The sequence below is a fragment of the Cyanistes caeruleus genome, chromosome 11 (assembly GCF_971803275.1).
Source record: "Cyanistes caeruleus chromosome 11, bCyaCae1.hap1.1, whole genome shotgun sequence".
Taxonomy (NCBI): domain Eukaryota; kingdom Metazoa; phylum Chordata; class Aves; order Passeriformes; family Paridae; genus Cyanistes; species Cyanistes caeruleus.
Genome location: NC_141711.1, coordinates 4672526 through 4700382, shown reverse-complemented (window position 1 = coordinate 4700382; position 27857 = coordinate 4672526). Strand labels below are relative to the sequence as shown.

At 42.6% G+C, this 27857-nt stretch overlaps 1 protein-coding gene across 13 annotated transcripts in view; it reads left to right on the top strand.

The window, feature by feature from the left end:
* Nucleotides 1-27857, top strand: part of MITF (melanocyte inducing transcription factor) — a 101583-nt gene that overhangs the window by 46959 nt on the left and 26767 nt on the right. For 10 of the 13 annotated variants that reach the window (XM_086845258.1, XM_086845255.1, XM_086845257.1 and 7 more), the window contains one exon: nt 9029-9275. The exons of 1 other annotated variant lie outside the window; for it this stretch is intronic. In XM_086845258.1, the coding sequence (XP_086701384.1) occupies nt 9029-9275 (247 nt within the window). Of the gene's footprint in view, nt 1-2797; nt 2949-9028; nt 9276-27857 lie in introns of those variants that run through there. 2 more of the 13 variants (XM_023935134.2, XM_023935133.2) reach the window with 2 other exon arrangements.

The window sequence follows — 27857 nt, the reverse complement described above, 5'->3', positions numbered from 1 at the left end:
TCTGGCTTGAAACAAGATGCAGAATTATTTTGGTGAGGGAAGAGGAGGAATTACTGTAATAGTAGTCCTTGGAGATGCAGTTCCTCAGTGCTGAAGGTTTTAAATCAATGCTGAGTATTTCCATGGAAGACTACAGCTCCTGCAAATGTGACAAATTTAAAACAGAATTTACAGCTGTTGGATGGCAGGTGAAAAGGTCCCTCCAAATAACATTTGCACTGTCCTGCCCCAGCCATCCTGCCCCACAGTGCACACTCTGAGGTTGTAAGCACACAGAAACTGTACCAAACTTGGGGAATCCCTGAATTTGGGATTTGGGAGGGGTACCTGGTGACAGAAAGGCTGTTTACTGGGTGTGCCTGTACTGAGGATGCTGCTGACAGCACAGCAGTGATCCCTGAAGAACTGAGGAGGTTTGCTTCCTCCAGGAGCCTTGGTTTGGGATTCTCCCGTATCAGGGATGTTTTGGGGGCATTGAGTGGCCTAAGCAAGGGAATTGAAGGCCACCTGTCTTTAGTTGTTTGCAGTTAGGCAATTCTTCCATCTGGCTTCACCTCAACTAGCAAGTTTGTAAACATCACTAATGCTTCCTTACATGGACAGCTGGAGCTTATCCCACCTTCCTGTCTGTGCTGTGAAAACCCAAGGCAGCAAGTCTGGCACATCTGTCCTGCAATTGCAAATTATAATTGCAGGGTAAATATCCAAATGGTTGGTAAAGTAACTTGTTGCTGAATAAGGGCATATTTACCCCCACCCCAAGAAGTTCAGCTTGCACAGCCACACAATCCTCTTTGCCCCAGTAGCTTTTCCACAAATAGATAAAAAGGTAGAAGAAATATGAGCAATGCTTAAGGGACTCTCAAATTGAAGTTGGTTCCAAGCATGGGGACGCTGAGGAATCTGCAGCCTGGAGAGTTGCTTTGTTAGAAAGAAGAGTTGCTAAAGACCTTTGCTGATCTGATCAGGTCCCTTAATGAACAGTGTGGCTAGAGACTGAAGTGAGAGTTTGCATAATATCTGTCCAAGACTGGTTTAATGTTAAAATTATTGCAGTGATGTGCTAGGGGTTGTTTGTTCCCTTGCACGTTGTATTTAGTGTTGTGAGCAAGTCCTGTGTGCTGATAACGCCGACATACCGAGCACAGAATTCACTGTGTGGTATTCATCATGACTGTTTGGGATTCTTAATCATTTAAAGCAAATCTTCCATAAGCACTTTCCCTTTTGCTCCTCAAGATCCTGTTTGCTCAGCATGCCAGAGTGAGTGTGTCATCTGCAGGAGATGAGGCTTCCAGCTGCCTCATCCTCTTTGGAAAGCATTGAATAGTGCTGTAACAGTGGAGTCAGTAAGCAGAAAACCTTGGATGAATGGAAGGCTTTAGGCTGGGAATTGCTGGTCCTGGTGAGCCTTGAGGGGCACCATGGCTTTTTAGCTGGGAAGGAGTCTGGGCATGTGAATGATGGATACAAGCTGTGGACACAACATGGTGTTGAGCCTTGTCTTGTGCTGAAAACTGCCTCTGTGAATAAACTATCCAGCTGTGGATGTGATAATTTTTGAACCAAGATATGATAGAAAGGTGTTGATAAGCCATACCTGGGCTCTGTGTAGTTGTAAAGTATCAAAAAGTGTGGTGGTCATACGTCATCTTCCCTCTCAGCGACAGTGTTATCTATCGTCTCTGTTTACCCAGATAAAAAAAAGGTAAATTCTGCATTACAAAATCAAAAACTACAGAGATTGCTAGTGGAGCGTTATCTCCTCTCTTTTGCTTTTATCACCTCTTGGTTGTTTTAGCAATCGGGCTTTTTGTTTTGTAAATTTGCGTAGAGCCCTTTAGAGAGGGAAGTGCCCATAGATGTGGTGTCTGAAAAGTGGTTCAAAAAGCCTTTAACAAGGTCAGACTTCTAAAGGAAAGACAAATCTGCTTTATGACTTTTTTTTCCTCTTTTATTTTTTGGTAATATTTTCTCTAAGTTTGCGATGGAAACTTCAAAAGTTTGAGGAAAAGCATCAAACCAATATCGGGTAACGCAGTCAGCTACATTTTAAATTTCTTTAGCCCTTCATGGGACACTTTTGGTAGCTTGAAGTGTTTGTGTACTGCTTTTTTGAGGGTTTCAGCCTGTTTGAGCAGAGGGGAAATGATGGTGTTGCACTGTCACATCGGCTCTGTACCACTACAGATGGAGTTCAGGCTCTTGAGAGATGCATGTCCAGTGGTTCCTAGGTGGAAGTTCGCCTAGGTGAGCCTTGAATGCAAAGAAGTTACATCCCAGAAAACAAATTTGTCTTGCACCCACCCTCTCCCTTCATCCTTTTGGTGATAAAGATCGTGAGAAAACGCTGCTGTTACAGACAGCCCTTATCCACTGATGGTGTTAATGGCCTGATCACACCCCTTTTAATTAATGAATGGGAGAATGCTTTCAATGCCAGCCCGTGTCTTCGGCTTCTCCCATTCCTTGCGGGGCCGTGAGGGTGGTGCAGCCCCTGGGATCCGCTCAGCCCACGGCAGTGCCGGGAATTCACCCCAAATCCTGCGGATCCAGGATGCTGCGCATCCCTGCCCAGCAGGAGGCTGTGCGGCGCTCCCATGCAGGTGAGACAGGATGCAGCAAGGTGCTGACTCCAAACTCCTGGGCTGTTTCGGGATCCTTTGGTGCTACCCCCAGGTCGTGCAGCCTCCAGGCCGTTGTTTTCTCCTCGGTAGGTGCTGGATTGCACAGGTCTGCGGTGCCGGAGCCGCTGCCCGCCGTGCTGCTCCCTGGGGATTGGAGTTGCCAGGTCCTTATCTGGAGCCTCCCCTGGAGACACAGCCGGCCGCTTGACTCTCACCCGGGGGTGCTCAGCAAAAGCCCTCGGACACGAAATTTGGGGGGGGTGGGGGAAAGATGGAAGCTGTTGAGATGCTCATGCCCTGCTCCTTTGACAGCCTCTGCCTGTGAGTGATGCTTTGCCAGGGCACTGCATTGGATCATTGCGGGGTCGGTTTGGTGCGGTGGAGGCTGTGCTCTGGGAATTGCTGGTGCTGTGCTTGGGACTGGCCACAGAGCCCCAGCAGCTGGGCTGACTGGCTCAGATACCGATGGTGACTTTCAGGAGGGGAAGATGCTGTGTTTAAATTTACATATCCATATATATGTCTGTCGTTCTGAAACTTCATGGCAAAAACGCAAATTTGGGCTAACAGAGGTTCAGTTTTGGTGTAAAAAAAAACTTGGTGTATTATCACTGTTGTAATAGGGAAGTCTTTGAGGATACTTTAGCTTTGTAATTTTTCATCTCCCTTTTATCAGCAGTGGTAGTGAAGGATTGTAAAATGTGACCTTTGCAGCTTCTGGATTGAACCTCTTGATTTTACCTTGTTCCTTAATCTGGTCGAGATCAAGCTTCCCAGGCTATACTGCAAGCTGTGTCCCCAAGTAAATGGGCATTCAAGCAGATCAACTTACTGCATTTTATTAAGTCAACACTCATGCAAAAGCCACCTCCAGAGCTTAATAATTATTTACTGAGTGCTCCTGGGTCATGAGAGCGGTTTTCATTAAGTTCAGAAAGCATTATGTTCAGCCACTTGTGAAGGTGTGTTTTAAAGACAGGAAGAAAAATGGAAAACTACTACATGGTGTATAACAACTTAAAAAAATTATCAGTAGAGGATTGAATATTTTTGTTTGTGAGGTTGGATTTTGTTGGAGAGATTTTGTGTATGTGTGGGGGGTTTTTTCTGTTTTGTTTTTTTTTTTTTTTCAGAGCAGGTTGGTCCAACAAATTAATTTGATTTGAAATTCAGCCCTTAGCTGCTTGGTGTAGTAGGTGTGCATGGTGGATGCATGTTGCAGGGTTTTGCCTTCTCTACCCAGCCAGGTGCACTCAGAGCATCCAGGCAGATGGGTGGGTGCTTTTTGGGCTGTTCTGTGGGTGCAGTGCAGGTCAGCATAGGAAAGCATTTAGGAGGCACAGAAAACATTTACCTTGATGGTGGAGCAGGGGCAGGCAGCCTGTCTCTTTAAACATGTAACCTTCAAGTGCGGAAACCTTTCATGTACAAGCCTGAAATGTAGTCCTGGCTTTACTATAAAGGCTGATAGAGGTCTCCACACCATTTTTGCAACTGCTTTGTCCTTGGCAAGCCAGGACGTAGGAGGATGCCAAATCTTGGGCTTGTTTTCTTTGCATTGATACTTCATGCAGCGCCAGGCAGTTGGCGCGGTGAGCAGAGCGTCGCTGTAACCCACAATCAATTATTAAATGTTAGGAATGAAGTACAAAGTGCTCCAGGGAAAATGCTGTAGTAGTTGGAATCCCTTACCTTGGCTGAAGGGGAAGAGGGAGCATGTAGGGGTTTTTTTGTTGTTTGTGGACTTTTTGCATTTTGTATTTGACATTTTTTGGGGGTGGTGGTGTGTGCAATCTGGCTCCTCCTTGGATTTATTTTTTTCTTTTGCTATTCTTCGCTTTTCTGTCACTTTTCTGAGGCAGACAGCATTGCTGGCTGGCAGGTCAGAAGCTAATACCGGCATTGTTGCTTCAGCCACATACACAATACAGGGAACAAAAAGTTTCTTGAGGTTTTACTGCTTGATAGAGAGATTGAAAACAGAATTTGTATAAATCAAGTTTTAATTTTGGAGAAACTTCAGTGGTATTCTGAATGGTGTTGGGAGCTGAGTGGTGGTCTCTGAAAATGTCTTCTGGAGGTCAACTATTTTAAGTATCCACCATTATAGCATGGAACAAACTTAATCTTTAAAGCAAGGAGATGAGAGGTTGCCAATATTACAAATCAAATGTGGATGCCTTTATTTTCTCTATGAATAATTATGAATGGATAAGAGTGTAAGACATAAACAAAAGCATTTCAATCCGGTGTTACTTCTTACCTCTGAGATCTGGTGCAGCTCAGTGGATTTTTTGAGGTGCTAAATCTGCTTTTCTTGGCTGATTTCTCTGTGGACTAACCCATTAACAAACCGTTGGCCTGAATGGAGGGAGAAGAGCAGCAGGCTCCCTCTTACATGTCATTTCTCAATTAAGAGCAGGGTAGTCCATCCTGCCTAGAACAAGTGGCTTTGAAGGCTCTTTGTCTAATTTGTCTAAGGAAACATTACATTGGAGACATTTTCCTTCTTAAAAAATGTTCAAAAATAGTTAAAGTTTCTAAAGCAGTTAAAAAGCAGGTTTTATTTTTTTTTCCAGTTCAAAGTCTCCAGAGAAGTTTTTAAATCAATGCATAGGTAGTGCAAAATAATGCTTGTACATCAGATAACTGATAACTAATACATGTCTACCAGAGCATTTGTTTGATCAATTTATAGAATCTGGAAACAAGACTGTCCAGCAAAAGATGAGTTTGTCTTTTTGTCTAAGGAGAAAGATAAAATAATCAGTAAACATCTGGGAAGCTTTTGGTCTCTGTGGATTGATTGCAACAAAATCAAACTTGATTTTAATGTGATCAGTTACCTTTGGTTATGCAATGGCCACCTGCATAATAACTCATGTATGCAGTAGCTAACATTTCCCAGGCATCTGTGCAAAGGATACGTAATTTAAACTTATTTAATAAAGCTTTATCACTTCATGATTAATTGGATCGGCACATGACACATAACTAATAACTCCCAGTCTGTATTACACTGTGCTTATTAGAGTGCTAATGGATAACTGGTTTAATCATGTGTCAATTAAAAGGATGAGTCGGTTTCATTTATTGCAATTAGATGGTTTCCATAAACTGTTTGCAGGAAGTATCTGAATTGCATCGTGTATTAGCTGTGTGTGGGCTCTGCTCCTGGCTCCACGTAATCTGGGGGTGAATCAGTTCACGTAGGGGAGTTTTGGATCCACGTGTCCACTCTGGATTGTTCTGTGGTACATGGCACCCAGCTTGGTCATGGGAGAGCTGTCTGTGCACCAGCACGCAAAGGTCAAGAAGCTTTAAAAATAACCATTTTCAAAACTCTCCGGATGAAGCTTTTGAAAGAACAAGTTTTTAATCGCTTTTTCAGTTGAAAAAGTGAGTTTCTGACAACCCTCCTGTTTGCTCTGTGGAGGTACATGGTCATGAAACCCAAACCATCTTCTGTTCCTTTTATTCTGTGCTTGACAAGATGAGCAGACATGGTGGAGAAGGGAAGCTGGATGGGAGATTGACCTGTGTGATGCATGGGACAGACTTAGAGGATGAGATACCAAAGTTTCAGAAGTGTTTTGCATGTTTAATCAGTGCCTCTCATGGTGGGTGGAAGGAATGCTGGTGTGGAGAGACCGTCACGCACACAGGAGGAGCTTTACAGGCACCTGGGAATAAATAACAGGAAATCTGTCTGTGTTTCTTCCCAGTGCTTGTGGCAGAAGTATCTGGCTAGGCAGGCAGGTGTTGTGCAGCAGCTTTTATCCCAGAAAGTGCATTATTTTAACTCACCTGCACTGATGGTGTGATGGTTGGGTGCCCATCTATCTCTCCCAGTTGATAATGGGTGGGAGGATAGGAGGAGATAGCCTCGAGTTGTGCCAGAGGAAGTTTAGGTTGAACATTATGATGAATTTCTTCACTGAAAGAGTTGTCAAGCACTGGAGCAGCCTGTCAGGGAGATGGTTGAGTCACTGTTGCTAGAGGTATTTAAAAGACACGTAGATGTGGCACTTGGGGACATGGTTTAGTGGTGGGCTTGGCAGTGCTGGGTTAATGGTTGGGCCTGATGATCCTGGAGATCTCTTCCAAACCTAAAACAATTCCATGGTTCTGTGGCAGTAGCTGCAGTCTGGCAGCACGTCGCTGTCCACCCTCTCTGCGTTCAGGGCTCATCTGCCTCTTTGCCATGTAAAATACTGAGCAGAATTGCAGAAGAAATAAAGCCTGGGAGCATCTTTGCCCTTTGGGGAAGAATTTGGCAGAACAGCATTTTCTGGGACATTGGTCTCGTTAAAAGACACAACAATTGAAGCTTTTGTTTACAATTTTTGATCAACAGTAGAATCCTGAATCACCTGCAGGAATCTGGAAGGACACTTGGTGCAAGTAGGTAAAAAAAATTGTGTGAGCAAGATGAGGTTGCTGGCAGGGGATTTTTGAAATGCTGTGGAAATAATTTCTCCTTCCTGCTCCCTCTCTTTCCCCAACATTTTTGTATATGGGAAGGTTCTTCTGAGATGGTTTCCAGCACATTTGGCTTTGGTAGGCGGAGAAACAGTTCAAAATGAAAGAAGGTGGGAGGAACTGCTGGGTTACCAATTTTGCAACATTAGGTATCTGTAAAAATTGCCAGTAGCACACAAATGAGAATGCTGACAAGTGTGGTACAAAATTGGCCTTTTTCCAACATGAAGAGAATGGATTCTTCCCTGAAAGCAGCATTGGGGTGTCTTTTTTTTCCTCATGTATTACAGAGGTCTCTGAGGTGGGATGCACAGTGTTATTAGTAGGCAGAAAGAAAATACGAGTACTTCAGTAATACATGTATATAGTTCATAAATAAGCAAACATTTTGGGGGTGCATGTTCAGACATTCCTGGTAGGAATGTATAATCAAAACAATTGGGAGACCACTGATCTGTAACTATCCTGGTCATGGAAATAAAGCATCTCTTGGGTTTGGAAATGTGAAAGTGGTTCAGATGTGCAGCCAGAAAACAAGCTGCTGGATTTAGATGTGAGAATGCTTCACCCTTAATTGAAAGGGGAGTGTTTTTTACAAGTATCACAGTCAATGACTTGTCTTGAGCAGCTAATTAGTACGATTATTCCGCAGCTGCATTAGTTTCACCACAAAGGTTTTCTTTTGTTTTATCAAAAGGATCAGTGTCTCTGTGAATGTTTCAACATGACAGGTCTTAAATAGCAAGATGGTCCCCTGCCTCCCTGCCCCCAAAATGTGTGCTCTGGAAGAGCAGAGTTTGATCTCTTGGGGCAGTAAGCATGGGTTCTTCTTTTTTTTTGTTTCTTCCGTGCACTGTGTTCAACATCAGTCCTAAACAAAGCCAGAAAACTTCCAGCAGTGCTGGTTCTGGCTGTCTGAGCAGCAGCAGCGCTCGGCGCCCGCAGTTTCGGAGCAAGCCCTGGAAGGGATGCTGGCTCCCAGGCTTGTGTGTCCTGCCAGCATCCTGCAGGTACCAGCACTGCAGCCAGAGGTGGGGATTTCAAGAGCAGCTTCCTCCTAGAGCCAGGAGGGTCACTGCTGGCTGGCCTAGGCATGGCCCATGGATTTTGGTTCTGTGTGCAAGGAAAATGATGAGTTGCTCCAGAAAGTGTCCCTGCAGTCCATCGCAAAGTCCCACAGTCTGTCTCGTGCTCTGCTTGCCAGTGGCTTAGAAATATCTCTTAGGTGGTAGATCTGTCCTGTGTGCTGGAGTGGGCCAGCCTGTTGCTCTTTCTAAAGTATGACTGGAATAAAGCTGTTAATGTTTATTTTGCCTGGTGTATCAGGCATACAGATATATGTATCTGACAGTGCTCAGAAGATGCTGGTAGACCTGGGGTGAGAGTTGGATTTTTTGTAGAGGTCTGTTACCTAACTCTGAAAAGTCACTGCCATCAAGTCCAACCCTAAGGTTGTATTATGCAGGAAATAAGTGAGTTACGTTTTGTCGTATTGTCATGACAGAGGTGGATTTACTTTACTTTGAGCTACATTGTTGGACTGGAGTATTGTCCATACCAATCATTAGACTTGCTTCAGCTCTTTATTTTTTTTTCTTTAAAAAAAAATAAATAAAAAAAATAATATATGTGCCTACTACTGTCCATAAAAGCATTTGTTTTTCTCGTGGGTGGTTGCTGTAAAATTTGAAAGAGCAAATGGCTCTTTACAGCTGGATGTTGGTGTTGGGGGAATGGTTTGGCTGCAGTCAAGTTAAGGCAGCCTAAGGTGGCCGCTGAGCACCTGAAGTGGGTCGGCTCCGAGTTCCCCTCTCGCGGTGCCGCGGATCCTCACCCCCTGTAACTCCACCAGCTCCAGCCACCGCTACCTCCATCCCGCTTCGTGGAAGCTGAGCTGTCTTTCTCTGGTCTTCCCACAGCAATTCCGAGCATCCTGGCGCTTCCAAGCCTCCCTTAAGCTCCTCCAGCATGACCTCACGAATCCTGCTCCGACAGCAGCTCATGCGTGAGCAGATGCAGGAGCAGGAGCGTCGGGAGCAGCAGCAGAAGCAGCAGGCAGCCCAGTTCATGCAGCAGCGAGTGCCCGTGAGCCAGACACCTGCCATCAACGTCAGCGTCCCCACCAGCCTGCCCCCCGCCACCCAGGTGCCCATGGAGGTCCTCAAGGTACGCACCTTTCCGCTCAGGAGCTCCTCAAAACCCGCTTTATTTAACGGGGACGTGCTTCTTGGCATTTTTGGCAACCGAGTTTTACAAATAAGCTGCGCTCTGGCTTAGTTTGCAGCTTGTTTTGTTGACCTGGTAGCGAAGAATGGAAAAACTTTTTAAAAAAGTTTGTGTAACTTTTGTTTTCTTTCAACTTTGAGACCTCTGGAGGGAGGTTTTGTAACAAACTAAGTTTTCCGTCATTTTCCCTTTGGAAAACGCTTCTCCATCTTTCCAGTACTTAATTACTTTCAATACAACGAAATTTTTAGTAGATAACAAATGAATGTTTTGGTTTTTAAAGGAAAACAATGAAAGAGTTTTGTAAGATGGAGTCAAAACTCTTTACAAAAGAGCTCCTCAGAAAGCCTTAATCTGAAATATGGGTGAGTTTCCAGCTACTTGCAACGAGTCTTTGTAATCCTTTTTTTGTTTAAATGACTTGTTTGCTATTAGTAGCTTTGGATTCCTTGTCCCTCTGGAAACTGTAGGAGCTTGTTAGTGTCCCTCTGTCAAAGGGGATGTAGCTTGCTAATTACTCAGGGAAAAAAGTGAACAGCTATAAGAAAAGAGACAATTTCACGCACTGCTTAAATTCAAGTAGGCTGAAGCACCGTGAAATGTGTGAGTAAAACAATGTCAAATGTTTTGGAGAAGTTTGCTGACATATTTCATGAAAATATGACTTTCACCAGTTTTGTAGAGTTTGTTCTGAGTTATTGCTGGATCTTTTTATTACAGTTTGTTGTTTAGTCAGTGAGCATATTCTTATCACGTAAATTAGTTGAGCTTGGTGACAAACCGCTCATGTTTTGCTTGTTGCTCTTGTATACCAATGATATTCAGTCAAAAATTCAGTTTTAAAATAGACTTGCTGGCTCAGGATTTCGAGGCGGTCTGTGTAACAGGTTTATGGGGAAAATACAGGGTAATTTTATTTATTGAATCTGCTTTATGGTGTCGTGTTATCAGCACTAAAACTAATACTGATTTGGGATAGTAGAGTCATAGTCCAGTACGTGATAGAGGAGCAAAAAGGCAGCAGTTGAATTTTGAATTTTCTCTCTCCATACACACACATTTCCATTAAAAATTAAGTATAATAGTCTTTGAGCACATGAGCATATGTCTGTAGTAAGGAGTCTGAAATTATCTGGGAAGAATTGTTTTGTCTAATGTTTGTGTATTACTCACAGTGTTTGTGTATAACAATTTCTTCAGCTTGTTTCCAGGTTATGGCTGTAGTTATAATTCAGCTCCAGCAGATGTGTAGGTGCTATGAAAAAAGGTTTTTTTTTGTAATACACCTAGATAAATAAGCATATATTACATTTTTTACATCCTTCATCTTGATCTGTTACAACATGAGCAGCGTATATACGTTTTAGGGTATTTTTTAAATACAGTGGAAACTTGTAGGAATGCATTTGCTATTTGATGATATTTTATTGATAATGCTTGAAGAAGCATTTAGAAGTTGCCATTATTGTTCATTTGCAAATACCTCTTTGTATGTGAGAGGAGGGAAGGCAGCCCTTGATTTCTGAGGGACAAACTTCAGAAATCTCTGCAGCCAAAAGGTGATGCTCAGTTATTGCAAGTGGGGTTCCTGGGACCTGCCTTGTCACAGGATCTGTGTGCTGGAGCATTGCTAGGAAACTTCACCCAAAGGACTTTTACCTGGACCCTCGTCCCTTAGGGTTCCAAAAGTGGTTTTTTGTCCCCCATTTCCCTCTGATGGAGAAGGATCTCCTGGAAAGATGTAAGACATCTCTCCTCCACTTGTCTTTAGCCCAAATAAGACTGCATGACCCTGTAGAATAAAAAAAATTAGGAGAATGTGTGCTTAAGCAGCTTGTAAAAAGAAAAAAAGTTAGGTACCTTTTGGCAATGGAATTCCATTTTGAAAGTCATGGTTGTGGAAATATGAGCAGCCAGCTGGACCAAAATGAAGTCTATCTTCTCATCACCTACATTTCCATAAGTAATAGTCAAAATTAGCAAAACCAAGTCCTTTTGGTCTCTGGCTGTGAGAGGAGAAAAAAATTGCAAAACTGAGAAAAACATCAAAACTGCTTTGGGTAGTTTTGTGGCTTGTGTTTTTGATGAAGTGAAAGATTCACCCTTTTATCCTTAGTCATAACAGTGGTCTAGTTCTGTACAAAAAGAATTAGTACAAAATGCCAGGTTTGAAGTCATGATCTTCCTGAAAATTACCATCGAGGGTGGGGTTTTTTTTGTTTTTGTTGGGGTTTTTTTGTTGTTGTTGTTTTTCCAAATGGGATATTTGGCTCAAATGCTGAGATTAACAATAACTCAGGATCTTCCTGGTGCCAGTGTGCTGACAGCCAGCTCTGGCTTCAGTGACATCATTTCCCTGCAGCTGCTTTATACACTTCAGTTGTTTTTTGGCTGTAGACAGATTTTCCATATGAGCTGTACAGAAGTTTTAATGGATAAATGGGGAACTAAGTTGCTAACTTTACTATCCAGATGGTCTGGATTTAGTGACCTTAAAGAATGAGATCGACAAAAAGGGGATTTTTACACTTTCAGAGATGTTAGCCTGCAAGGCAACTTTTAAAAAAAGTAATCTTTTTCAATGTTGCTTCACAAACAAGACCAAATCTAGCAGCTGGTTTTGTTGTTGTTTGTTTGTTTGTTTGTTTTGGTACTTTGCATCAAAAAATCCCACTCTAAGCCTGTTGAATTTGTCAGTGTTTTGTGGTTTTAATTATGGTGTGTGACTTGCCCTTTCACCCATATCTCACAGTGTGAGACGGAGAATAATACTTGCATATCTGAGGATGGTAATTCGGAATGACTGGTTTAAAAAGAAGCCAGAGGTGTTAATGAGCTTGGATTTTATATTGGTTTTCAAGATGTCCATTTAGAAACAATACAGAAAGAGAAATATGTACTAATCTATGTCACGTTGCATAGGCATCTCCGAATTGCATAACACAGTATGCTCAAGGCCATGTGAATAAATGGGATTTCATTTTCTTGAGTAATGACTTCTCATTGCATCACTCCTCTGCCAAATAATGTAGCTTGGCAAGGTAGGAGATGACCTGCTGGAATTCAAATTTTGCATTGCTTTATGCTGCCTAATTAAGAGATGGACTGGGAGTAAGTTTGATGCTTTTGGAACAGTATCTCTTCAACTCTAATAGCAGAAGGAAGATTTGTTACAGCTTGTGGTTATCCTTTTGCAGAGCTGCAGTTGGATTCATGGGCTGGTTTATCTTTAAACACCTTCTCATCCATCTCCAACACTACAGAGATGTCACCAGGGAATTCTTTGCTTCTGCTGTAATTCACCTTCTTTCTCTGCCTTGGAAATAGGAGTGTAACATAAAAAGTTATTTATTGGAGTAGTTTCAAACCATAAAACATAAGGACACATTCCTGAGGTACAAAGTAAGCTTATGTTTTTAATTAATTAATTAATTTTTATTTGAAAGGATTAGCATCTTTGCAAAGAGTTCGTCTTAAGATGACCTCCTACTTCATCTTCTATCCAGGTGTATTTTAGTTTTGTACACTCAGTTAATATTAAGGAGCTGTTCTTGTTGGTGATTGAAGTTGTCTTTGTCACCACTGTCAGGTGGGAGCCCTTATCTGCTGGAGCTGAACCATGTCAGATCTCAGTTTCAGCATTCCAGAGCTGGTCTCTGGGAACTGGTTGCTGCACTTCTGTTGCCCAGGGCTTGAGGAGATGCTCAGGTTTCTGCTTGCAGTCCCTGAGCCTGGTGATAGGTTAGACCTGGTGCTCCTCTGTTTTGTGAATGTCATCCATTCACAAAACACTGCTGCAGTTAATCCCATACCTGCTGGGGATGAATTTGTTCAAGGTGAAATCCTTGGCTTTTAGAGAATATCCTCTTGGTCTCTAGTGAGCCTGATCTGTTCATCAACTTCCCCAGAGCTGTCTTGGACTTCATCCCTTCCTGTCTTACTTGAAATCACTGAATTACTGTTTTTTCTGTAGTCTGAGCAGCTGTGTGTTAGCAGTTATTTAGAGAGCATCTCCTGCTGATGTGATAGAGTTGCTGGGTTCTGCTTTTCACAGTCTTTATGCCCTCCCTCTTCTCCACTCCGTGCTTCTTTCCTACCAAGCAGCTATCAGGGTTCTTGTGAAGTGAGTGGTCTCCAGAGTTCCTGGTAGCAGCAGGACAACTCCCTGTATTTGTGATGGCTTGTGATAGCCTGGCCTCATCTACAGGATAGTTTCCAGTCTTCTGTGTCAATCCAGGTAGCTGATTTTAGAATGTCATTGTTCAGCAGACAGAAACACTGACTTGTATGACCAGAGTTGTACATGATGTCCCTCGGGTGTCTTCTCCAAAGCTGCACTGTAGCAGTCTGGGTTTGGAGCTCACCATCATCTACATGCTTTTAAGAAACAAAATAGGAAAAGGGGTTTCCTTTGTCTACAACATCTAAAAGATCCAGGAGTAGAAAAAACAAGGAATGACTCTACAGGCTGAAATGACCAGCCATCAGGCCTTATTCCCCGAAGAAAAACTGCAGGATCCTCTGTTTGTTTTTGGGTTCTTGAGTCTTTGAGAAGTTCTGCTGATTGAAGTAGAAGCAACATGTTGATTTAAGGCTTTCCTTTGAGGATTCCTCTCTTCTATGTTTTTGGTAAGTCCACTTGTACTTATGTACTTGTACATAAGTACAGAATTGACCATGATCCTGGAGGTGAACTGCAGAAACCCAGAGAAGTAGAGCCTCATCTGTGTGTGTAGAGACACCAAAAACTGAATTGTAGCTGTGCTGTGTGACTTGTATTGCTTTGCCTGATTTCTGGATCAAGCTTACTGTATAGAATGACACAATCCCCTAAGTCCTTTGAACCTGCCTGCCCAAAAGACAATGTGGCATTGCAGGAACTGTGGCTGGAGTGCTCCTTCATGGGAGAGGGAGCACAGGAGCATCCTCAGGAGGCAGCAAAAGAGGCTCAGGGCCAGCACCGGCCCACAGAATTGCAAATCAGTTCCACTGAAAATATTATCAGTTCTTGCAGGATTGAAAACATTACTGGTGGGCAGCTGACACCCAGCCCTCTGCATGTCTCACTAAGCAGATGGAAGGTGGAAAATTAAGGGTGAACATTTCTTCTCTCTGTCCCTCCATGTCACTCGTTGGCATTTCTCAGTTGGTGCGTGGATGTGACACTTGCTGTCATGTTTCTGATGTGATGCACCAGGTCATGGGTTGGTGGAACCTAAACTGTGGATGTGCTGTGGGTTCCTGTCCCTGCTGCTGGATGCAAATGCTCCCAGGGGTGTGCTTGCTTCACATCCCCTTCCTCATGAGTGTTATCACACCAAATGTATAGCAAGACAGAAATCTGCTGGACTTCTCACACCTCTTCCTCCTTCTTTGTCTGCCATTGGGGTTTGAGGAATGTGACTTTTCTTTGGCACAAAGGAAAAAGAAAAAGATGGGAGATACTGCCAAGAACAGCCTTGAGGGCTGCAGTGGGAACCTGCAGTGGTAGAGATATCTTTGGAGCACTGCATAAATGCTTTGCATGTAATAAGGTGAAAACAGGTCTCCTCACCAGCAGGTCCATTTCATCCCCTTTCAGCTTATTTCTAGAGAATAAGGAAACAGTTCCCTTGCTCCAGGGAATGTGGAGAAAGTGGTCCTGCTTTGGGAATCTACATGTTGAGGTCTCTGCGTTCTGGACAAAAATCTCTTGTGCATATACTGCCAGCCCTTGCTTACTGGGCAGTTCACCCCAAAATATATACATGTATGTTTTATATATATGTATATAAAACGTGTATGGAAGTATAGGCCACAAACTCATTTTTAATGTTTGTCATTAAGGCATTTTTAATTGTCTATTTCCATATAACAATGCTTATAATATGCTAAATATTTAAAAATTTGTCTGCCACTAAACCCCTCACTTCAGTTTCCCCCTGCTACACTGCCTGGGTTTGTGTCTTCATGGGAGATGTTAATTGCCCTTTTGGTGCCAGAATTTCATCATGGCCATTCTTTATTGTTGTAAGCAAGGTGAAGCCTTTTCAAAGCCAGATATTTTGTACTGGATTCCCTCTTCTGCTTTATTATTCCAATGTCTTTGCCCACCTCGAGGCAGTACTGTGGGCTGATGACTGCTGATACCAGAGTGGGTGTGGTTGTCTTTTACCCAGTGCCATCCCATTGCTGCAGTTTGTGCTCATCTTTCCCTATTCCCACTTTTTCTGGGTGGACAGGAGTGCAGGGAGCCAGCCTTGCCTCTCTCCTTCACCCTCATGTCATTATTCATTCAGACTTTAAATGTGCCACCACAATAATCTCTCTGCATCAGAAACCCTGTATTTCTTCATTTTTGAAATGCCAAGCATTTCTTCTGTTTGATGTTAATGACTATTGGACATATATCAAAAAAATACCTCCTCCTATTCTTTTGCTAGTGTGCTTGTTCCAGAGAGTGACCTGTGGAAGCTCTGCCTGGCAGGAAAGGCTCAGCAGCTGGCAGCAATGTTCTTGGTGTAATAATTACCATAAGACTTCATTGTGTGGAGGATTTATCTCACAATTCTGATGAAAGGGAACAATGGGATGGCAAGATAAATGTGTGGTAGTGCCTGCCCAGCAAACGTGTGTTTGTGGACATGCTTATCTGATTCAAAGTTAATTTAATCTCACCTGACAATGGTAGATAGTAGTGTGTGCTGGTGTGTTAGGTAATCGTGGTGTGTATTTGCAATCAAGAGCAGTGATTTGCCAGACTGGGTCTTGGTGAGCTGCAGATAAAACATTTAAACTAAGGTTACTTACCCTTGGTGACATACTTTAAGCCATCAGCAAATTCTTCATAAAGAAGAACTTGCATTTAACTACAGAACCACTAAAGTCTGCCTTGTCTCTTCAGCCTTCATGTAAGTAAAAGTATCTCTCAGGCCTTGAATCTTTTGCTTGCTCAGTGGGTTGAAAGCTAGTTTAAAACAAATACTGGTGCTTGAGGTCTGCATCAGTAATAGAGGTAAAATGTAAATTCTTGCTTAACACCCAGGGTATTAGACATTAAAAATGCATGGAATTCGAGGGGGCAACATACTTCTGTGTAGAAGTATCTGATGGTTGACTGCTAGTGCAAAACACTGCTCTCACCCTTCGTCCCAAATGCCCTTTTCCTATGCATGCAAACACGTGTGTTGCTTGGCTCTTGAGAGAAATGGTTGTTGCTGATGAAGATGTCTGATCTTTCCATCTTGTTTCTTCAGCTGTGGTCACTGTGACACAAAAATGCAGCTCCCAAAGTTGGGAGACAAACTGTGCTGCTGCTGCTGGTGAGAGGATTTCTTGGGAAAATGATGTGAGCAGAGTGGGAAGATAGCTGAGAAACTGCTCCTCATCACAGAGCTTTTGCCCTTGCAAGTTTACTGTATTACCTGGAAGTTAGAAATAACGTATTTGGCACAGAGAAAATCAGGATATATTCAGAGAAAATGATACAAATATCTGGAGGTCCAAGCTCTGATCCTTGGAAATTCTTGCTGGTTTATATCCTAGTTGGTGGTCTTGAGGATTTGCTGTCTTCCCGCTGGCAGGGTAACATCCACAAAATTAAGAATAGCTTGCTAAGTTCGGTCTGTTACGGCTTCAAAGCACTCTTTTTTTGATGGTCTAGACATATTATCTGCTGGCTGAGTTACCAGACCTTGGGAAAATGGTGGTTCACCACGTGTCAGTGGCTGTTTTGGACCTGCAGAAGATGAGTTAATCTTGTGCAGATTAAGATTTGTAGGTGCCCGCAGTTGTGGGCGTTAAGGGCATTGATGAGGCTCCACAGCCCCCAGCTAACAGGTTTTAGCAGCTTGCACCAAGTCCTTTGTCAGGCAACATGAATTTAATAACCACCTTACTCCTGGAGCCAAGGCTGGAAGAAGAGGGTGAGTGTTGGTCCCTGCAGTTGTGTTTGCTGAAGCCATGGTTTAATTTAGCAGAAAATGCTGCCCAGAGCCACACACAGTGCTGGAAAATGTGGGGACTGGGGGGAGACCCAGGGGAGCCTCCGCTGACACCTTTGATAGGCGTTAAATTTTAAATGTGAAAACTCAGATCTGCTTAAAGTAATCTTTGGGTATTAGGTATACTCACAAATATTTCAGTTCTTCAGCTGGTTTGGCAGCATTATTCTCCAAGATGCTGAACCTGTGTAGTGAATGAATTCAAAGTGACAAGCTGGAGGCATTCCTGCCATTCAAGAGAGGCTTAAGGAATTTCTTATTGGCTAAATTACAAATATGTAGCATTTTGCCCAGCACTGCATGGCAATTTCAACCTGCCTGACCGTGACAAGATTAGCACTTTTCCTCCCCCCTCCCCAGCAGTAATTTTTTTTTTTTTTTAAAAAATTAGATTAAGAAGTACCAGGCAGAGATGCAAAAGCTTGAAAGAGTGAAAACCAGCCTTACCTTGAATGATTCTGTCTGTCATTGGATTGGTTCCTTAATTAGCCCCATGTCCTTTAACCTCTTGAGAAATAAGTAAGGGATAAATTTGGGGATAAAGACAAAGACGCCTGGAGATTTACCACACACCGCTAGGTAATTCATCAAGGAATGTTGGTAATTAGCCCTGCCTCTTTCCTTTCTGGCTCATTTAATAAAACTGGTTGATTTAAAATAATGCCTGCTGGTTCATTATCAACTACTTTAAGAGCCAAGTTATGAACTTGAAACAAAACCCAGTATTGTGTTGTCTGCAAAGGACCTGGCAAGTGGGCTTTGTTTTTGTTTTTGGTTTTTTTTTTTATAAAAAGAAATTGTTCTGTCTGGTCATCAGTTTCCCCATCTTGATAATTAAATATTACTTTGTTTGGATTTCCATTTGGCTTTTTGGGTGCATTTATTTCTGGTGTCTACTGAGAGGCAGAGAAGAGGGAATAAAAATCCAAGATCCTGAAAAGGTACGTGTCAGATTGTGTTAAGAAAGCATGGCCTGATGGAATTCAGCTGAATAAGGACTTTACAATAGTAGTAGTTGTCCAGTTGAGGAAATGGGCAACTGTTTTAGCCCTTTATCTCTCAGAAGTGAATGCCAGCTATGTGCCTTGTGTTTGAGCAAAATGATGCATTTTATTAACCCATCTCTTTAGTGCTTGTTGTGGTAATTTTCCCCAAGCTGAGGACAGAACTCATCAAATTTGTATTTACTTAGGAAACCATGCATCAGTCTGTCTTTTTCTTCATAGATGGGAATAGCATTACTTGGAAATCAAAGGAGAGGATCAGGGTACCCCTGGATCAGCGCTGCTGTCTTTGCACTGTCTGGGAGACAGTGTCCATCCCAGTTTCCACTTGGAGTTTGTTACAGCAACAGTTGCTGGCCAGTGGATCTGGTTGGGTCAGTCTGCCTGAATTAAAGAATGAACTTACTGTAAATCTTCCTTTAATAATTAATGTCAGTCTTAGGTTGCAACACTTCTGAAACTGTTGTGGTCTAGAGGAAAAGCAGGCAGTGCTGGCCTTCTGCTGATGGAATCCTCTGTAAGACTTTCTGAACATAGAACCCCTCAGTATCATTTGGAGCAGAATTTGATATAGTGTTTCAGTGCAAATCAGAAAGAACAACCTCCTGCTGGTCTTCCATCCATCTCTTTTCCATCTCCTGGGGAAGTGCATATTCTGGGGGATCTTGAGTTCGATAGTGCTTCTGAGACCCAGCAAAACTATGTGTCTGCTTTTATATGTTTGGCAGATTAGTAAAATAAGAAATTAAATGTGATAGCCTCTGTGGAAATACAATTTTGCCAGTGATTCTTTTGTCACCAATGATGAAAATAACTTGCTCCTGAAGGTTGCAGGGAGTCCTCTGGGGTATTGGGGTAACAGCTCAACCCTGCAGGTTGTCACTTGAAGTTCTGCCATTGGATGCCAGTTACCTACTTGTTTATACAAAACTCTAGTACCAGGTTTTGTAAAGTTAGAATGTCCATGCCAAATTAATAGCTTGGGGTTTACACATCATACTATTATAACATACTGGAACAATATTTATTATGGACCTCTGTGACTTTGTGTCCTAGACTTATTGAATATCAGTAGTTGAAGTTCCAGTCAGTTTGAAAGTTTTTGTGTAAGTTATATAGTGCAAACAGATTGTTTTTGAGTTGATCCCCAGCAGCAGGCACTTCCACGTAAATGTTACAATAATTAAACAGTAATCCATGGTGCTGCACTTCCATAATTTCTCAGCAGATGGCATTACGGTTTCCAAGACTGTATATTCCTTGGGAAAGCTCTCAGGGAATTCATCATTCTAGACTGTTCCTAACTGATGAAGGCGAATACTCAGGTGTTAAGCCTGTTTTGACACATTATTCTAATCATATTGTTTGGTTGTGTTACTGTATTTTATTTTCCCAGATGTGCCTTTGAGCCATTAATCAGGTAAAATGCTCTATGTGATAGTTATTGATTTCAACAACTAAGGCAGGCTGCCTGTTTTAAATAAATCTGCTACTGGTGTCCAGAAGAAGTAATAAACTCTTTCAGAAGGGAAGACTAGAATATTGAAAAAAGGTTAAAAGACAGTGTTTTCCATTGAACATCCCCAATCCTTGAAGCTATGTGAGATACAATTATTCTGTGTTAGATTCTATCCCCTTCCTGCTTTGTCCTACAAATCCTGGATTTTGTAGAAAATGTCAGCTAGTGAAAGAAAAATCATTTGGAGAAGTATTTGATGCTCTTGTGGAAACAGTAACAAATATGAGTGTGTTTCTGAATAAAGGTGGCTTGCAGAGCACAGAAGGCATCAGCTGGTTTTGGGCACCTCTTCTGAGGGTCCCTGGTTTCTGATGGTGTTGGTGTTACTGACCTGGCTGGAATCCGTGTCCCGTCTCCCAGCAGACACACTGACATCAGCAGGAGCGTGTCTTGTGGCTCTCAAGAAACCAAAGTTTCTAAGAGGTGGTTTTGTCTTGGAACAGTGTGCTCCTTGTGTCTATCTGTGTGTCCATCCTCTCCTTCTGACAGTGGAGAGGGGCAGATCTGCTCACCAGGAGCACCGTGGGTCACCCAGTGCCGCAGATCCGGAGTGTCCGGCACCACCTGCGGCAGCCAGGCACCTGAAGTTATCCTGACCTGCAATCAAAACTGGTCCATTAATCTGAGAGGAAACTTGGATGTTAAGCAAGGTGAATCAAAGCCTGTATTTCAGGCTGCCTTCCTAGAAGTCACTCAGAAGTTCCTGGTTGAAACCATCAGAATTTAGTTTGTGGGCGTAATGGTTGGCCGTGAATTAAATCTTTCTGTTCTGTCAGAGGAAAATATGAACAAGCAACTTCTGGAAATTCTCTTCTTGGAAAATAGTCCCTTCCTTGAAGACATTTGAAGGCTGAAGTGTAGCAGATAGCGTGTCTGCCTCTCTCAGCTCTTCATAAAGCTCATGCCAAGGACCTGAAGGCAACACACTGTACTTTAAGATGACTTCTAACTTCCTTAGGCTGTGACTTCTCTGCTTGTGTTTTTTCTATAGATGTGTGGATTTCTTTTCTGGCAGAAATCTCCTGTGGATTTTCTTTTTGGGCAGCCCTGGAAGTAATATTGTCAGGAAGAACTTACTCCAGTTTACCAGTATCAGTGATCCAGAGTGTCATTGCCCTTAACCAGCATCTCTGTCCTGATAGCACCTAAGTGATAAACCTGTTTTGGGGAGGCAGCTTGTTTTTACTGGGGGAGAAAGACATGCTGTTACTTCTGCTACAGCCTCATGTGAAGTAGGGCTGTTCTGTTGAACAATGTTAATGTTTCAGAAACTATTTTAAAATTAATTGTAATGGTGCTTTTAAGTTAATTTTTGTCTTTTTAAACAGAAAATTCTGAGATGAAACTTATGTTCAAAAAACCGTGGCAGCCATCTATATTATCATAAGTTAGTGATTGAAAACTTGTCCATTGAGCTGTCTGAAAGTGTTTTTTCTATATATTAGTTTGTCTATTACAGAGTTCTACTTCCTGACTGCCACCAAAACCTTTCTTTGCTGAAATACCTGTGTCTCAAAGAAACAGTTTGTTTAGGGAGGGAATAAAATGACCTTGAATGAGTCAGCAGTTGTGTGTAGCAATCATAAGCCTTCCGTGCTCTTTGCTTTCGAAAAGGAAATGAATTTTGAACCACAGGCACCATTCATTGCAGGGCACTTAATGGGCTCCATTCACATGAAAGTTCATATATTCCTTAAGGGTTCAGCCCTGTATGGTTTGCTGTGTAAAAGGAAAAATACTATTTAATCATGCTACTTTGGCTTTTCAAAAGAATTTATCCTTTTTGTACACTGGCTATTTGAGGGAAGAAAAGTGATTCCTTCTCCTCTGGAGTGCTGCTTATGTAATCAGTGGTTACTCTGTGCAAAGTGCCACTTCCTCTGTGGGTCACTGTTCCAAATTGCCTTCTGCCTTTCCCTGCAGTGCTTGATCTAAGATGTGAGGAGAAAGCTTCCAGCCAGGGCTTCTGCAGGATTATCCTTAGAAAACTCTTCTCTCTGAACTTGCACCTTCCCCAAGGAAATGCATTAATTCCGTTTATCTGCTTGGGTTAAAGGCTGCAAGGACTGAGTTGGGTCTCGATGGCTCTGCATGATGTGAGCACAGAGTCTGGATGTTCCTCCTTGGATGCAGAGTGAGGAATGTGCTGACTGCTACTGGACCCAGGGAACAATGGCAGATAACTGTTAGAGGAACATAGTTCAGCTTTGCATTTTCTTCTCTGGTAGCTGCAATTCCAGAAAACATGCCCAGACAGCTATTGCTGCCAACTGTATATAGTCAACAGGCAACTTAATGGGCTAAATCAGAAGCAGTTCTGGCTGTTACTCAGTCATGGAATCCTAGAATGACTTGGGTTGGAAGGAACCTTAAACATCATCTAATCCAACCCCCCTGCCATAGAAAGGTGACTTTTTAAAAATCAGTTGAGTGGTTTTGATTGCCTGGGTTGGTGTAGTCCTGCAAACATCTGTACCTGTGTCAGGTGTATCTGTGTCACAGGGAGCTGCTGTGTCAGGGCAAGAACAAGCAGTTGGACATCAGCCCTGGCACCTTCTGGGGCTGACTCTGCCTTTAGTGTGGAGCAGCAACACGATTTTAGAGTCAATTCCCAGTTGCTCACACGTATTACCATATTAGCTTATTTTTGCCCACTGCTGTTGATGAGCATTAATTAGATTCTTGTCAGAGGAAATTAGATGAGGAGACCTGATGTTATTCAGCCACTCTAGGGAGTTCAGTCTGTGAGAGCAGACTAGAGCTGGTCTGGCACCAAGAGCTTGACACGCATCAGAGTGTTCTGTTCACAGCTCAGACCATGTTGTTGGCTATAGTGGCTGTACTGGCATCTCCGTGGCTCCAGCAGATGTTAAAATATCTTAAGATTTCACTTTTCATCTCTTCAAACCTCATTGAAAATAATATCTATAGTGTGAGCTTATTTGTATTTTTTAAGCAATTAGATCTCTAAAAAAATTTATTCCATCCTGTAAAGTAGTGATATGCTAAAATGGGTTTATACTTGAGGTTTAAAAAAGGGCAAGGGAGGTGGAGAAGTCTTGAGCTGAGATCTAGTTAATCCCCATCTAGTCTCCAATTACATCCCTCACTCCAGCATCTGTTTGCCTTGAATTCTGTTATGTTCCCATACAGTTTCTCGAGCAGCTATAACCTTGTGTGTGTTGTCAATCAGTGGTGCGAGGTATGTTGTGAAATACGTGCCATGATGTTTGTATTTTTCAGTGTTAAAAGGAGATGCCTGATTTTGTGCATAAATACAACTTTAGGGAAGGATACTTCGCCTGTTTCCCCTTGTGAACATCAAGCTGTTCTTGCAATAGCACTTCAAGGGTTATGGTAGTGTGGGTCAAGTGCGGTTTAAAATAGGATTCTTCTGAGACCAAGCCTGGAGGCCCTGAATTTCTTTCTCAAAAGACATTTTGATCTTCTGACAAACTGTTACTTCTGAATTTCTTGGTGCTTCATATTTGCAGCTAACCTTTGGAGAACTGGAATGATAACACACACTCTTTGTGTTTTGTGAATGTGCCTCCCCTGGTGAGTCGATAGCTTGTGCTTTTTTGAAGTTCAGATGAAATCATTAAATAGAGTTTTCTGTAAGATGTTTGGAAAGGTGGAATTTTTTTGGTGTCATGTATTAAAATGTGTTTCCAGTCCTGCAGAAAGAGGACTAACCCTTACCTTGACAGGACTTCACACAGGAGAGAAAGAAGAGCCTGTAGTCCTTGCAAGGTGGAGGTTTTATATTTGCTCACATGCTGCTCACAACCTGCTCTGAAAGGTTTTCTGCATATGTTGGATAAACACCATGGCAGAATTTCAGACTATCTCCTTATATAACCTATTTTTCAGTCCTAAAATTTTTGTGATAAGGAACACACTAGTGCAATATCTCTTGAAGAACCTGAGTTCAGTTCTTCATTGCAGCTGCAATATAAAGAGAGCTCCTGACGGCTGACTGGGGTTTTGTCAAAGATTTCACTCCTTCAGTTGATGGTCCTACCAGTGCCCCATCCTTTGGCCTCATTGAGTGTCATTTATATGGACAGCAGCTTCTCATTTCACAGGGTAAATAATTATTTGCCTGCCATATGTGAAATAACATGAGGAGGAAGGTTTTCAACAGCTCATCTCAGGAAGATGTGGAGGGGCAGGTGTGGGGAAGGTTACAAAATCAGCCGAGGGGAAGTATCTTGTTTTTGTAGGTACAAAATAGATTGTGATGCCATGACTCCATGCATGTAAAGCTTGAGATCTTAAAGGCTTGAATTGTAGGATCCTTGTTTAATAAATGAGCTGTTGTTTCTTTCTGGGAGCCAGATGATAGCTACTGTCTGACTCTTGTGGGAATAAGATCATGGGGTGCAGAGGCCAGGTCCTAATTTAATTTCTTACTCTTGTTACTTTTAATCTTCTGTGGCTACTGTGATGTCTTCTCTGTCATCTACTTCATGAGTGACATGTCAGGAAAGAGAAGATGCGATGTTGCTTAATGGAGGTGTTGGACTTCAGCCCTCCACTGCCAAGGAAGGGTCACCGTCATTCAAAAGTTACCCTGACAGTGTTGACTTTCAGTTTGAATGTTCTGTGTGGCATCAGTTTTGCCCCCCAGGCTAATTCTCCTCCAGAGCAGTGTCATGCTACTCCACACAAGGAGTGACCCACCTTTGTGGCTTGCCAAAGTCCTCAGAAAAATCCTTGTTCTGGTATTTAGCAGAATGCTTCAGATCAGAGCCAGTTAGTTGGGTTTGCATGAAGGTGACTTGGATTATTTTACCTTAGCAAACATGATGATCAAGCACTCTGAGGCACTGAAACTATTTTATTATAACTCAGTAGGTTTTAATACAGTCATAAATAATAGCACAGCTCGTTGAGCAGAAGGATAAAAACCAAGGAGTTCAGTGGTAAGCCAGCTTGCATTTCCTTCATGTAAGTGAAGTCAGCGATTTATTATTATTTTAGTCTGTGTCTAATGATCATATTAGTGGTGTGAATAAAATGGATGTATCTGGAGTGCTTTATTCTTCTGCTTATTCAAGCCTTCCATATTGGGGCTGACATGAGGCATCATCAGCTGCAGGCAAAGTGGTATAGAGCCCAGCTAAGTCCTTCTAATTCTTTATTAGCTGTAACATGTAGAAGCTCAGGGCATGTTAGCAGTGTAAAACTGGTTTGAAATAACACCATCTTCATTCTCTTGCTTCTTCTGGTGGCTCTGTGTGTTTGCTGTAAAGCAGATCCCCTCCAAACAGTTGTGTTTCAGGATTAGTGTCCTTTGTGCTTGTAGGCAGTGTGTTGCCAAGTGCTTTGTTAAAATTAATGATTGTTTCAGAATTATTTTCACTTATATTTTGGTATGTTTCTTTGAAAGTTTTGGTAGGAAAACTTTCCAGTTGCTGTTGAAAGCTGTTGCAGCAAGCACTGGTTTGGTGTGTTTGTATTTTCTCACTGGGGTCGTGATTAGTGGCGTGCTCTTGGTATGTGCTGTGTAAGTGACCTTGAGAGCAACCCAACGTGTCCTCTGGAATTATGTGAACAATGAATGGAGCAGTCTTTCACTTGATCTTTTCCAGACAAGTAGGTCAGAAGTGTAGATGTCTTTGGGCAAGTAAGCAGCAAGGTGTAGAGGTCAGGCGTGATGACCTTTAAAGGTTCCTTCAACCCAAGCGATTCTGTGACGTCCTGCTGATGTACACTGTGCCCCCAAAAAGAGGAGATTCTTTTTTGTAATAACCCAAGAGTTGCATTTGAGTTTACAAATGGCTTTTATTTAAAAAACACAAGGATACTACTGTTTCTGTGTGTGGCATTTGGGTGTTTGGTAGATTTTTATCTGGTGCCGTCTTTACATCTCTTGTGTTTCAGTGCTGAATGTTGAAGTTTTGTAAATAAATACTTCATAGCCCACAGGCAATATTCTGAACACCAATTCATTCTCAGAGGCTAATGCTGTGGATATGAAAGACTTGTGAATTAAACTCCCTTCTTGTTTAGCCCCAAAATGCCAGCAGTTACACTCAGCACTTGAAGTTATCTTGGCAGAGGTGTGTGTCCTTTTGCTATGTATTTGAGCAGCCCTTCACAAACCTTATAGTGACAAATGAGGCCAGGTTTGAGGGTATGAGGTTTTAAGATTCATGAAGGCAACAGATTGGGTGCTTTTCCCACTCTTACACTTTTTATTTATGGTTTGGGCAAAACAGCTGATTTTAAGTTAATTTTCACCTCTGGAAATCAGTATTGCATGGCACATTAAGAGAAGTTAATGCAGGGACAAAGTAGATTTACTGCATTAAAATCTTGAAGCTATTTGAATTTTATTTCTTAAAGTTTGGACAAGCAAACAACCTGTGCCATTCTGCACATGGGTAACTACATCTCTAGGAAGGTGATAATAAGGACTTTTAAATAAAAGTCAGCATGTGCTGTCTCTCCTACTCTTTCAAGCTTAGCTCCGGTTACTTTAGCCACCATCTTTTATAAAACTGATTGCAGTTTTCTCCATTATTCATTTTGTATGAAAGGTGCCATTATTTTTACCCAGTCCAGTTTGTGTTCTTCACATTGACAAATGAGTGATAGATGAACAACTTGAGCAAAACCAGGTGTGGAGAAGGATGCCTCTTCTGCCTTGTGGAAACTGTGCACTCAGGGCTTCTCAGGAGCTGAGGGAAAACTCATGTTCCTCCTTGTGTATAGCATAGTGCATGCTTTCTTGGGTCTGGGCTTCAGAAATAGGCCCAGAATCTCCAAATCCTGTATGTATGTGAAGGTTGATGTGGTTTAAGCAGCAGTTGGGCCTGTCAAGGGCCTTCTGGAAAGGGGATGGGCATTCTGCACCTCTTCTCAGCTGTTGGAAATGCCGTGAAGTCATTAAAACACCCATTTTTGCAGCTGTCTTAGAGTGCACCGGAGGCCTGGGAGCTGCCATGCTGTGTCCCTCAGGTCTAGCAGGGGTTACTGTGGGCTGGAGCAGTGCCAGGGTCAGTCACCTCTGGGAAATGTCACTGACAGTCCTGCCCAGGCTGCCAGTGCGTGACTGCCGCTCCGAGCTGGCCTGGCTAACGCTCTGCTTGGCAACCCCCGAAGGAAGATAAGGTTGGACAAATTCTTTTACCCCTCTAATGTGACTCTTTCGAGCCAGCAGTGATCTGTGTTAGAGTGGTCTGGTCAGTCTTGTATTGGTGCTGCTTGGGCTGTAGGAAGGGTGGGGGATTGTGCTTGGGCTATGGAAGGCTTTGCAAGGGGAAGCTGGCAGAATAGGTGGCTTCAGACCATCTGCCTGATCTGGTTTTGGGCTTTCAGGCAGCTGAAATAGCTGCAGTCCTATGACTGTGCTCCCTCTTGAATTCACATCTCTATGCCAAGTCTTGCAAGAGATTTTGGAAGCATCTTTATGTCTATCTTTGACAATTCTGTGAGGAGCAGTCATCGGTGTCCTACAGTGAGTAATCTCAAACCCTCTAGTGCTGATGCAAGTGCTGCTCTGCTTCCTTCTGAGAGAGAGAGGGGTGGCAGAAGTGAACCTAGGTATGTGGTGCTTGAATTAAGCTTTTCACCATGGTAGTACCATAACTCAAACTTGTGTGTCAGATGTAGTTGTGTGGCTGCTGTTGTTGCCTGTGAAATCAAAATACTTACACCCTGAAGCACGTGGGGTAGATAAAATCATTGCAAAATATTTGTGCCTGGCATTTTACGGAGTCAGTTGCTTGTCTGTCCTAAAATGTTGCAGTGTTTTTTGGTATCTTCTCAGAAACTGTATGAAATAAAAAACTAAGGGGTATGTGTTGGGAAGTAAACAGCTGAAATACTGGTTTCCTAGCAGAAAAGTAGCAGGGCTTCAAAGGACCTAATTCTGAAAGCCACGCTTGTAGAATGGCAGCAAACAGGCCACTAACTTGCAAATTGCATCAATTCCTGTCTCCATGAGTACATTTGCCTAAACTCTTTAATTTCCTTAGATGCTGTTGTCATGCTTCTATAGCTAAAG